The sequence below is a fragment of the Crinia signifera genome, chromosome 1 (genome assembly GCF_055691185.1).
Source record: "Crinia signifera chromosome 1, ASM5569118v1, whole genome shotgun sequence".
Lineage (NCBI taxonomy): Eukaryota > Metazoa > Chordata > Amphibia > Anura > Myobatrachidae > Crinia > Crinia signifera.
This window is the reverse complement of record NC_139217.1, coordinates 282552689-282565323: the sequence shown is the minus strand read 5'-3', so window position 1 is coordinate 282565323 and position 12635 is coordinate 282552689. Positions and strand designations below refer to the sequence as shown.

Genomic DNA, 12635 nt, shown 5'->3' with positions numbered 1-12635 from the left:
AAAGATTTTGCTATGGGCCCACAAAGTTCTACAGTAGTTACACCTCTGGTGCTTGTATATACATAGCCTAAAATATATGGATTAAACTATGATTACTTTTATGTTCTCATCATTGTAATAGTATTGCGAAGATTTGGGGTAGATGCTCTTCTCTTAACTTATTGATTGCCAGGGAAACCCTCAAAAAGCAAGCTAATCTGTGCAGTGTGGTCACATGGATACACTGCAACAAATCAACAAGAAGGTTGTACAATTTAAGAACCTTCTGATTGGCTCCCTGCTTTCTACAGTATAGATCATTTGTCTAGGCCCTATTCCTCTGAAACCATTTCATCTATCCTCCATTACCACCAATGATCAGTGACTCGTCGGGGAGACACCGGAATTAATCATGTAAAAAAATCAAATTTTACCAATCCAGTTTTTGTTGGGATTGGTAAATTAAGATTTTTAAACATATTTGATAGCCTTGATTTGTGTCATAGGTTAATAGCATCAACATGTTGCAGATGTATGGTGGACTTTGTTGGAGTGGTGCGCTCAGCTCCTGTCTCCTTTAGGATTCAGCAGCAGCAGCCTCCTGGCTGATTTGTCTCTCTATGCTTACCATCCCCTCAGCCCCCATGTGCTGTACTGTCCGTTATAGCCAGCACGCCCTTCTGCCTGTTTGAAAGCACGCCCAGTGAGAAGGAAGCCTGCCCTGTGCTGTACTGAGCACAGAATACGCTGCCTTTATCCCCACAGTGTGTCCTTGGGCCCCAGAACTTCTACAAGGTGGGGGAACTGTCAATCAATGTCAGAGGTTCCCTACATGTAGCGCCGCAGCGCTAGCCCCACTGTCTGTGCTCACAGACCCACAGCTTCAAAGTCTGCACTGCTTCAAAGTCTGCACTTCTATTGCCAGAGAGACCTCCATACTGCAAACCCAACTACAGGATTACAATAAGTAGCTGCACCATAAACTTGTTGTACACCTGCAAGTTAACCTTTTCACTACCTGTTAACTATATGCTCATTACTAAATAAACCTACATTCCTGGTTAAGCCTCCAAAAGTGTGTCTTCTTTCTTCTAACAACACCATAAGCACCGCTATATACTCTGCCAACAGTCTTTACTGGTACTTAAGGGTTGCCCACCAAGGTAACTGCCTTCAATTGCTCAAAAGTTGCATGCACATAAATCCGAGTCTGTGGCCTAAATGTGCAAAGGAAAGAAAAACTAATTTGAACCCCACTGGGACCCACTGATGGTAAAAAAAAAAAAAAAAAATGCGTAAGGGCAAAATGTATCAAACTTTGTAAAGAGGACAAGTTGAAGAATTGCCAATGGCGACCATTTAGTGTCTTGCTATCATTTATCAATACATTATATAACATGACTGATTGCTCTAGCAACTTCTTTGCCTGTTTTCTTTATAAAGTTTGATAAATATCCCCTAATGTGAGGCAGGTCAGCTGTACAAGGAAAATTATATGTAGAGAGGACTGTGCTTAATCCCCAAGCTTATATGCAATCAGGGCCGGCGCCACCACTAGGCAAATCTAGGCATTTGCCTAGGGCGCCGGCCACTGGAGGGCGGCATTTTGCCCCCCCCCCCGCGTGCCGCGCGGGTACCTGTCCTGCGGTGCTGTGTATTTAAAGCTGGCGGCGGAGGCAGCGGGGGTCCCTGCAGTCCATTAGAAATAACGAGCGCTATCCGCCGGGCTATGCGGAAGCGCTTCTGTTGTGAAAGCACTGGCAGCACGGCGCACGCTGATCTCAGCCAATCAGCGTGCTGCCAGTGTTTTCACAACAGAAGCGCTTCCGCATAGCCCGGCGGATAGCGCTCGTTATTTCTAATGGACTGCAGGGACCCCCGCTGCCTCCACCGCCAGCTTTAAATACAAAGCGCCGCAGGACAGGTACCCCCGTCACCGGACAGCGCCGCAGGACAGGTACCCCCCCCTCCCCCGGCACCGGGGCGCCCCCACCCCGACTCGCCTGGGGCGCTCCGGTGCCTCGCACCGGCCCTGCATGCAATGTATATGTTTTATTTACAGTTGCGGACAAATTTATTGGTACATTTCCATGAAAAAATAACCCATATTGTTCTTTAAAATAACTTGAAAGTGAAGGAAAGTAATTGGCATGCACCATTGCTTATTCCATATTTAATAGAAATCAGACTTTTAGACTTGCATTTGATTTTTAATTCAACACAATATTTTAAATAATAAAATAAATGAAAATTGCATGAACAAAATAGATGAGACCCATAACCTAATATTTTGTTGATCAACCTGTAGAGGCAATCACTGCAATTATGCATTTTTAAAGTAATCTCTGTACCTGTCAACAGTTTCTCTAGACTGCATATTTCAGCTCCTTCCATTCATTTTCGATAGAATTCCGATCAGGGCACATAGAAGGCAGCAAAATTGTCATATGTTTTGTTCTTATCCATTCTTGGGTGCTTTTAGCTGTGTGTTTTGGGTCATTATACTGTTGTAGAAGCCATGATCTGTAAATAAGGCAAAGCTTTATGTTTTGCTCTTTTGTTTAACTTGGAGTCGATTCTCCTCTTATTGCCACATCCAGGGAGATTTGCTAAAGTCCCATAGACTTCTAAATATTATTTGCAACTATAGTTACAGGAACATCAATCATTTATCCTTCTTGTCTATAATCTTCATACGCTATGTTACTTGTAGAGTTTAGTAAAATTATTTTGACTTTCCGTATTCATAGTGCTTACTGTGTTCATTTGCATTTTCTTTTCATTGCATGGTGCTGCAAGTCTCAGTATGGTACCATCTCTTATTATATTTAAAATGATGGTGTGTAGTGCTGCGCAGTACTATAAAGTCTGAATGCTGGAGGGCTCAGTGCACATGCGCAGATCTCCGGAAAGATGGCACGACGGACATATTTCTGTAGAACTCTGTAAAGTTGCTGCTGTCATCAAGGGAAACCGGAGGGTTAAGTATTTAAAAAAATGGGTGTAGCGTATGCGGTGTGAACTCAGGGGCACTGCACCAATTGCATCCACAGCTTTGATGATAAACCCAGTGCACTATAAGTTACAGAAAAGTCCAACCTCCTTTCACTCTATAACAGCCTTTTGCAATAAAAACATTAATAACATACTTTTTAGGTGTGCATTATTTATAGAACCTATAAAAAGTGTAAATCGAAATGTCCGGCCAAATGTAATGGGGTGAGAGTTTCAGAAAGTGAGAGATTTTGGTAGAGTTTTCCCATGTTTTTTAAAGCAGCAATCAATTACAGTACATGGCAAAATCAACCTGGTTTGGCAGTGCAATTGATTGCTGCTTTAAAAAAAGGGGAAAACTGTCCCAAAATCTCCCACTTTCTGAAACTGTCACCCTATTACACTTGGCCCATGATTTCCTCTAGTTCAAACCTGGTGCAAAAATCTAATACAATATGTATATGCAGCTGATTGAATTCAGTGGGACTGCAATCAACTTGTAGAACAGATAATTTGATAACATTTGTGTAGATAACAAATGAAGAACCGGTGACATCTTTAGCAATATGACAGTTTTAAAAATACATGGTTGATTAATGGAAAAAAATAGCACACTACATTGTGCTGGCTAAGGCTATGTAGACAGCATCAAGTTAAAGTGGGAAACCAGATGTTCAGGGAAAACAAGGCTTGTGTGGATATCATTTCTACATTCCATGCTCATCAGTCCTTCCTAAACAATAACCTAAAACACCCCAGTATTCCATTGATTCGCTTTATTCAGTCACCATAATAGATATTAATAATCTTTGCCCCTCATGGGAGACCTCATGCCCAGTAATAGAACATATATTTCATTTATTTCACACTAATCTTGTATTAAGTTGAAAAGCTAAGCTACGATGGTCACCTTTTACGACTTTATAGTATTTGGTATTTAAGGGGTCACATTGCAGCTGCTAAAAGTGCCTAAAAGTATTTAATTCATTCAGTGTTTTGGATGTAGATCCCTAGATTTACATAACAACATTGTTATGTCCATATGAAATGTAAGTAATACTTGGAGCTGACCTTTGACCCCTCAGGTCAGTAGTTAAGCTGCCCATTCTCTTCTGCTTTCATCACTCGACCATCAAGTAACAAAAGTCAATTGTGATTAGTTTAGGCCCACTTTTGATTTTTTTCACATGTCTGTACATTTGTAGCAATGTTGCAATGGCTGTACGCACACAATCTTGTATATACTGCATCAAAAATGTATATTTGATATTAAAAGAAATAAAACCGTCAGGACTGGAGTAATACAGTATGTGTTCTGCACAATACACTAACAGCCTTCGGTGGGCTACCATGTTGGTTCTTGCTATTCGTATTTAGTGCCAGATAGGACAATTGTACAGCTCTGTATATAAGATGCTGTACATTATTTTTTATAACACATTGCTATAGATTTGCTGGCCACTGTGGAAATAGTATACTGGTTATGATACTAGGAACTAACTTGTTATAGTATGCTAGGTGTAATATTTTGCTCATTAATACCATATAATAACCATATAATAACTGATTTCCAAAGCTCCTTGGTTTTATACTGATGAGCCTAGGGCTAAGGCTATTGGTCATTGGGTAAACCACTGAAGGTCAACATGGCTTATGTTGACACAATAAATCGATCGACATGGCTAATGTCAACATGGTTGGAATGTCAACACAAACATTATGTCGACAATGGCTAGGTCAACAGTCAAAAGGTCAACAAGGGTTTTTCACTTTTTTCCATCCCGAATGTCAACATGGTCGACATGGACACCGTCAAAGTGTACAGCGTGCTCGCCATGCTTCAGGCACGGTGCCTTGCTGCGCTCGGCACAATATTATATTCTCCCTGCATGCCGTAGCGGATGGTAGGGAATGTATTGCTGCCTGACGGCACATGTCGGCTCAATCAAAAAAAGTTAAAAACCCATGTCAACCTTTTCATTGTCTACCTAGCCACTCTTGAACTACTGATTGTGTCAATTTTCCAACAATGTCGACTATAGTCATGTCAACCTATTTCATGTGTTGCCCTAAGCCATGTCAACCTTCAGTGGTTGACCCAATGCATTTCAACCTAACGACCATATATAAAAGCACATTGGGCACAGCCCAATGCCCAATCCCTGTGAAATACCTAAATGAATATACTGCTCAGTTTAGACTCATGTAGCAAGCCCAATGAGAGTCTGGGATGAGATCCAATCTCTGCTAACGGAAACCTAAATGCAAATCAATTTACAAAGTAAATGTTACCATACATATTTCTCCCAGCAACGAACATCCAAAATACACTATCTCTTTTTATCTCATCCAAATAATTTCACTGTATAAAATTAAGTACAGTATATATATGCCGTTCTGGATAAAAGCGCCACAGCACTGAAACGTTGAAAGAAATAACACTGTCGTTAGATGTTACTTACAAGTCCCGAGGGCCACCTCCAACTCCCGCTATTTACAACATGCGTACCTGCAGCTGCATTTCAGAAGGCATTGGGCAAGTTTCAATTTATCCAGAGTGACGGGTTCCAGTTATACACATACACACACACACACACACACACTTATAGAGGCTAACTTAGTGTTCAGTATTTGTATATTACACCAAAAAAGCATATGCACTTGTAATAAATTCTTCTATTTACACTATAATACAACTGTTTAAAATGGCTACAATGATCCAATATTTATTAAGAGACCTCAAAACACACTTCAGTAAATATTGTTGATATTTCTCACTTATTTTGGAATCTGCAGTGTTAGGTCTTTTTTTAAACACGTTTCGACCCTTATTGTAACTTCATCAGGGGTACATCTCTGCATTAAAACTTCAAAATAACCAGATATAGTAACAAGAACCAAGGAGACTGGTCTACAGTAGGACCATTTTTATTGATACCTGAAATTGCTGTATAGTTGCACCACATACAGATGACAACAATGCAGTGATCAATAATATAATCGGGATAATAGTAGGTATTCAACCATTGGAAATGTTGATAGTCAATCCAAACAAGCTGTAGCTGTGTGTACAGTATGTTACATCACACAATAGGCATACATTCCGCTGTAGGAAGCAGACCATAAACATATTGGAGATTCTGGACTGAAAACATTGTCAACCCAATTGTCTCAGTAACAATACAAAGAAGAAGGACAAAAAAAGAAGAAACTCCATTTTAAAATAAACTTATTACTTTGTTATTGGTGAAGGTAACAGGATTCCTTTTCACCAGACAGCTGCCCACAAGCTGAGTCCTGTTTACTTCAGCACAGTGCCCTTTCTCTAATAGTGGATCCGTCAAATGTGCGTGGGTAGGTCTTTTTGATGGGTATTATTAGGAGATTCCATTTTACCGTAACTATCACAGATCAAGACGATTTTGATTTTCACTGTTGGTGGAGATCTCCTGGTCATCTTTTGCCTGTTATTGTGGGTGAAGGCGGATTTAAGTGTATTCTTTCTATTTTTTTTTTTATATCATATGAACATATGCACTATCTATAACCGAGAAATATGCTGTATTTGGGTATATCACATAAGAGTCACTGATAGATAATCAAACTACTTAAATCTATAACATATATAAACCTAAAGTGATCAGCTATACCCTGTTGTTGTTAATCTCTGATTATATTAATTGTCCATCATACTGGAGTATGGCAGGAAAGGCTCTGCCTCACCTGCATCACCTGACCGCACATCACGGATACTTGATACCAGTGGCAGCTCCTCATTATTTTTAAGAGAGGAGCTGCCATTTTCCTGTGTCTGGACTGCATTATTTGGAGTGGAGCACATTCTACACGTTATCACACTGTGCCTACTCTGGAAAAAAGAGCTTGCAATATTTAAAAAAAGGCAATGAGGTATACTGCAGCCATGCTGTAATGGGGGGGGGGGGTGTAGGCAAAGTCTAATGAGTGCATACTGATGGATTTGCCAGAGGTGCAGCATTGATTGGCAAAAAAATATATATTTGTTTGCAGATGAGTCTCTTGCAACAAGTACAATATAGGCTGCTGTAAGTGTGACTCGTGATCAAGGCAAACAAAGCATAGGGGTAGGGAATGGGTAGACTGCAGAGATGTGAAGAGCTCTGCATGCAGGTGAATATTTTATTTTTCTCTGTGTCTGCAATATGGACGTCATTAGTCCAACTTACATTCTGCAGCAGCCCTTCCAGTGGACAAAGCTAAAGAAACTGAGGGGAAAATCACTGGCACTACTCCAGTCTACGGGCTGGCATTCTTCATTGTATTTGTACATTTCCATTTTGCTGTGTTTATAGTCTATGCACAGTGCCGTGAGCATGACGATCAGCTCATTCTGCTGTGTGATATGACTAATGTAATGCAATGCAGAATATTTCCTCAAATGCTTTCAAAAAAATAGTTCTTATGTCTACTAGCAGCAGATAAATGTTAAATCACAATAGTCACAGACACAACTTCTTGTTTCAATGACCATTTTGGAAAAAAAAACTTTAATCATTTATTGGAATATGATAACAAATAAATACAAAATATTAAATTCACACATTTTCAAGAAACTCTTTGGTAAGTGCAGTTACAGCAATGTCTAGTTATTTAAACAGGATACAGATTTTCATGATCAAATCTACTAAAAGTAACAATAAATTACATCAAAGTTATACTTGGAAAGTGGCAATGATTTTACAAGTTTACATATGTAAAATTATATTTTTATATTAAAGATTCCATGGGGGGAAATTTACTAAGATGGGAGTTCTATTTCAGATGGGATGTTGCAATGGGCAACCAATCAGAATCTAATTCTTATTTATTTATCACCTTCTAAAATATAACATATAGTATTCGTTGCTCATAGCAACATCCCATCTGATATAGAACTCCCACCTTAGTAAATCCCCCCCCCCCCCCAAGTGTTTTAGTTTTCAATGGATAGTGCTTGTTTACCAACTACAAGGTGTAAACTCACAATGCTGCTTCTTGTAATTTACACTTTACTTAATTGGAGAACTCAAGTACACGGCATAGAGAAATATGTCTGACATTTGGTTTTCATACCTCGAAATGTTTGTTCAAATCAGTGCTCCAGTTGCCTTGTTTTGCTATCGAATTATACCCCGTTCACACCCCACCTCAAACCCGGATGATTAGGTGACTTGTTGACCCAGGTTGAGGTGTGCTATAAAAGCACCAAAATGTATAACCTGGGTCGACCAAGCCAGCAATTTGAGTTATAAGAAGGGTTAAAACTGTATAATGGGTGACCCAGGTTTAATGTGAAAGCACCGCCCTGACATTTGAAAGGGGTATTAGTGAACTCATGGTTACTATCCTTTGTTTAAAATAAAAAATGAAAACAAAGTACCAACAAAAAGAAAAGGTGTTGGTGAGGCTTACTGTGCTACACCCACATCGCCACAGTTTGCTCTCCAACCGATATTGAGATGGTGGTCCATTACAAGCCTAAGGAATTTCCATAGTATGCTACCAGGAAACTGGTACATCTAACTTTATATTTCAAAGATAATTTTGTAACGTTATGTACATGTCTAAAAAGAGATGCATATATTTAGGTATCACTGTCAATTCATTATTTATGTAACATACTTGGCCATATTTGTATGCAATTTACTGTATATTCAGTGCCCCATTCTGCTACGTGGACACATTGCTTTTGTGTGTTTGTGTGGCGGGGGAGGGTGGGGGCAAGCAAACTTTGCAATAATATCCATCATTAATAAAGTAAAAAAAAAATTGACTTTAAAACTACCATCTTTGCTGTTTAGTGTTGTCTTTTCTATACTTATAAATTAAGTGCTATAAAAATATTTTAAAAGAAATCAGAAAATTAATAATACAAGCACCTCTGAAATCATATATGACTAAATCTTAGTGCAAAAGAAAAACTGAGATTTTGTTTTATGTACAAGGTTTCAGTTAATGAAGACCAACATACCATAATAACATTTTCTAAAATGTTAACACTTTATTATACTGTATATTAAGATCAGTTCATTGTTTTACCCTTGCTCGTTGCCTTACTTAATTAATTAAAACTTTGAAGGGAATGTTAATATGAATAAAACAGATTATGTCTGACAAATAAGATTCAGTGTGTCCTTGAGTGGTTTATACTGTACCTCAGAAACGTACTAGAATATAATTCCCTTGCCGGTGTTTAATTATATCTCTCATTTGGCTGATAGGTTATGTATAATAAAAGTGGCTAGAGTACCACACCTAGGTCAAACTTGACTGCAATCTACGATGTAAATATAGAACAATAGTACATGTTCATATTTAGAGACTTCATAGAATACAATGGTAAGTGTCCCCCAAATACTAAGCAGGTGATGGGCATATCAATTATTCATTCATTTTTTTCTTCTTCAGTAGGCCAAGTCCAATGCATCTTGAGAATGTTATGTTCCATATATTAAGACATAGCTATCCATAGTAATTGTGCAACAGATTTTAACTCAATTGTCCCAAATCTTTCCTTTGACAGCTTGTTCAACAGGGATAAAATATAAATAATAAATAAACAGCTATATAATACATTAGGTAGACACGTAGAAACAACAATTTTTTTAAACAGGCAAATAACGCTTGACCATTGCAATTAGTTCTATGGTGAGGGGGCTAACGACCAGCAGTCCTGGGTGTCACTGCTTGTCCCGGGTGAAGAGTCACTGCACTGATCCATCACAGTCCATTCTCCTATGCTTTGTGGCTCTGGTTCAAAGATGCCCAGTATACTTGCTTGGGAAGTTGCTCCAACTTTAGTTATACCCTGGTCTCCAAGGATGTCAATGAGAAAGTTGATATATCTCATGGCCAATCTTAGAGTTTCATTCTTGCTTAGCTTCTTGTCTGGTGGGTGTGTGGGAATGAGTTTCCTCAGCTCAGCAAAAGCGCTATTAACATTCTGCTGCCTCCACCTCTCCCTGGTGTTGGTAAAGATCTTACGTGTCATTTTCTCAGCAGATCGTCTACAAGGGATTACTACAAACAATAAAACTGTGTTTAGTACCACTGTTTAATCCTATGTAAAAAAGATCAGCACAACAAAAAGTAAGCTGTAGAATAAACCCACACTGCAGGTGAAATGTTTAACATATGAGTGTTATTTTACAATTTCAATTACAAAAGCATCCAATTTATGGATTATTTTGGGTGCGAACTCAAGATTCACCTCTCCTAATAAATTTCAAAGCTTTTAAAAACATAAAATATACTGTATCACACTTTTTCAGTGTTCAGATTATAAGCATACATTTATAGTAATGTCATTGGTAACGCCAACTGAAACATTTTTTATAATTCAGCTAAAAAATAGACTGTTTTGTATTTTACAAGGGGTAAAAATGGCTCTGTTTGGCAAAAATTCCCAATATTATTCTCTTCATAAAATCTAGAATTATTTTCATTACACTGGTACGTTGTCAATAATGACCATGTTGAAAAACATTTCATAGAATAAATATATCAAAGTACACTAGCATCACAGTTCAAGCACCCAAGGAATTAATATATGAGATCATATAGCACAGTTTGTTCTGTTCTGGAAATCCATAGGATGTTATAAAAGCAGCCATTATGGCAAACATTGGCAAAATGCATTTTTTTTTAACATTATGACTAATTTTAAGAAAATCACAATGTAGTAATAAAAATATGTAATATTATTATTATTATTATTATTATTAATAAAATATGTAATAATATATGTCATTTTTGTTTTGCTGCCAATTACTTTAAACAGAGATTATAAAAAAGTCAACAAAAAATAATATGAGTTTTGATAATGTCATACGATAATATATCAATATCTACTTATTATAATCACATTTTTTGTATGAATTTTACTTCTGGAAAATGTTTTACATTTAAAATCAAATATGTCAGACTAGAACATAAAGGATCACATATAAAATGCAATTACAATTGTGAAATAAAAAACACATTAGTATTATTATTATTAATAATAATAATAAATACACATTTATGCTGACATATGCTTAATGCTAGTTTCACGAAGGTTTACTGCTGCATTAATAATTTTACTGTATTTAATACAATTCTCACTTCTGTGCAGTAATGCATTTATATGTAATATATAAAAAGAGAAGTACTATATAAATTAAATAAAGGCTATGTTGTATAAAGTTATAGCTGATGTACCTAGCAATTCAAATAACACCAGTCATAGACATGTAATTGTAATATACTTACTGTTTTGGTGAAATCCTCTGTGTGATAGCTTTGTTGAGTATGTTCAGTGGAACATTATGCACCTTCACATACAGTATACACAGTTCTATCTAGGCAGTCCTGTCAGTGTCTGACTAGTGTGTCAAGCACTGAATGTGAAAGGCTCAGCCACATTTATAGGAAGCCTGCCTCTTTGTCCGACGCGTGTCACTGCTGGTCCCAGAGATGCTTGTGTATTTTTTTTGTCCTCCTGGGAGAGCAATGATCCACACTGATCCCTCCCCAACGTCCCCTGCACTATACAGGTATAATAGCAGAATAACAGGGTTGTATCTGCAAGGTGGGAGTGATAACAAACTATTTTGGAGACATTCAGAAGATTGATTTTTAAGATACGTAGTATATTAACATAACTGCGTCCTTTAAACAATGGCTTATTATAGACCAAATTTGCATAGAGATGGTCACAATTGTACAATCAATTTTTCCTGGTATTGTAGCATATGGTTTATAATATAGCAAGAAATATTATGGGGGACATTTTTTGTAATAAAAAAAATGAGAGATATGAATATTAGATTTAGAAAAAATTAAAGCTTATATGATCATTTAACCTAATATTGGTAATGGATTATTATTACTATCATTTATGTATACACTAACATCATATCCATAACCCAGAAGAGCCTGTAATCTAGCTTGCAAATGTACAGTATACTCATCGAGGACAATTAAGTTAGCAACCAATGAAACTACCTGTATGCCTGAGGACTAACCGGGAAATAACATACAAGAAAAGCACATACAGTCTCCACATGTGTAACATGCGTACAGCCTAAAGCTGTAATGCTGAATTGTGTTCTCCACATTATATTGCAGAGCCAGATTTTTTTATCATGTGGATATGTCCTATTCATAAATAAGTAGCATTCTGCAAATACAATGACAGCTATAGGCAGTATAAGCAAATTCTAGTGGCATTTGGGCAGGCTATATAGCTAAATTCTAATTAGCTATTTGGGGCTGTAGCTTTACTGCTGACTATGTAGCTTTATTGCACTGGTGGTGGCCGGTGCAATTAATTTTTTTTTTTGTTCATTATGGCCCTTTGATTTAACTGAACCCAGTGGTCTGTCAGCTGCCGCTAATAATGTTATGCAGTAGCGAGCCAGGCAGTAGCGAGCCAGTATGTGTTGGACAAATTGATATTGGGCGCTATAAATTATATACCGTACATTAAAAACAAGATAAATATTATTCAATATGTCCCTTTCTTTGTGGGTCCAAATAACCTTTCCCTTTCAGATTTTTTTTATCTTCAAATCCATTGGCATAGGGACCATGGAACAAGGTGGTACTACAAGGCAATATAGATGTATTCTATTTAAGGGGGAGCTGGATAGAGGGGAGCATAC

The 12635-nt window shown here is 37.6% G+C and overlaps 1 protein-coding gene across 1 annotated transcript; it reads right to left on the bottom strand.

The window, feature by feature from the left end:
* Positions 1-9634: 9634 nt before the first annotated feature.
* On the bottom strand, positions 9635-9982 carry TAL2 (TAL bHLH transcription factor 2). The gene has a single exon (XM_083180754.1). It carries the CDS (start codon positions 9980-9982, stop codon positions 9635-9637), a length of 348 nt encoding a protein of 115 aa, XP_083036880.1.
* Between the last annotated feature and the right edge of the window lie 2653 nt (positions 9983-12635).

What these genes read in the sequence shown, in the direction of transcription:
- TAL2 (XM_083180754.1), bottom strand. Translation starts at nt 9,982, where the DNA reads ATGACACGTAAGATCTTTACCAACACCAGGGAGAGGTGGAGGCAGCAG.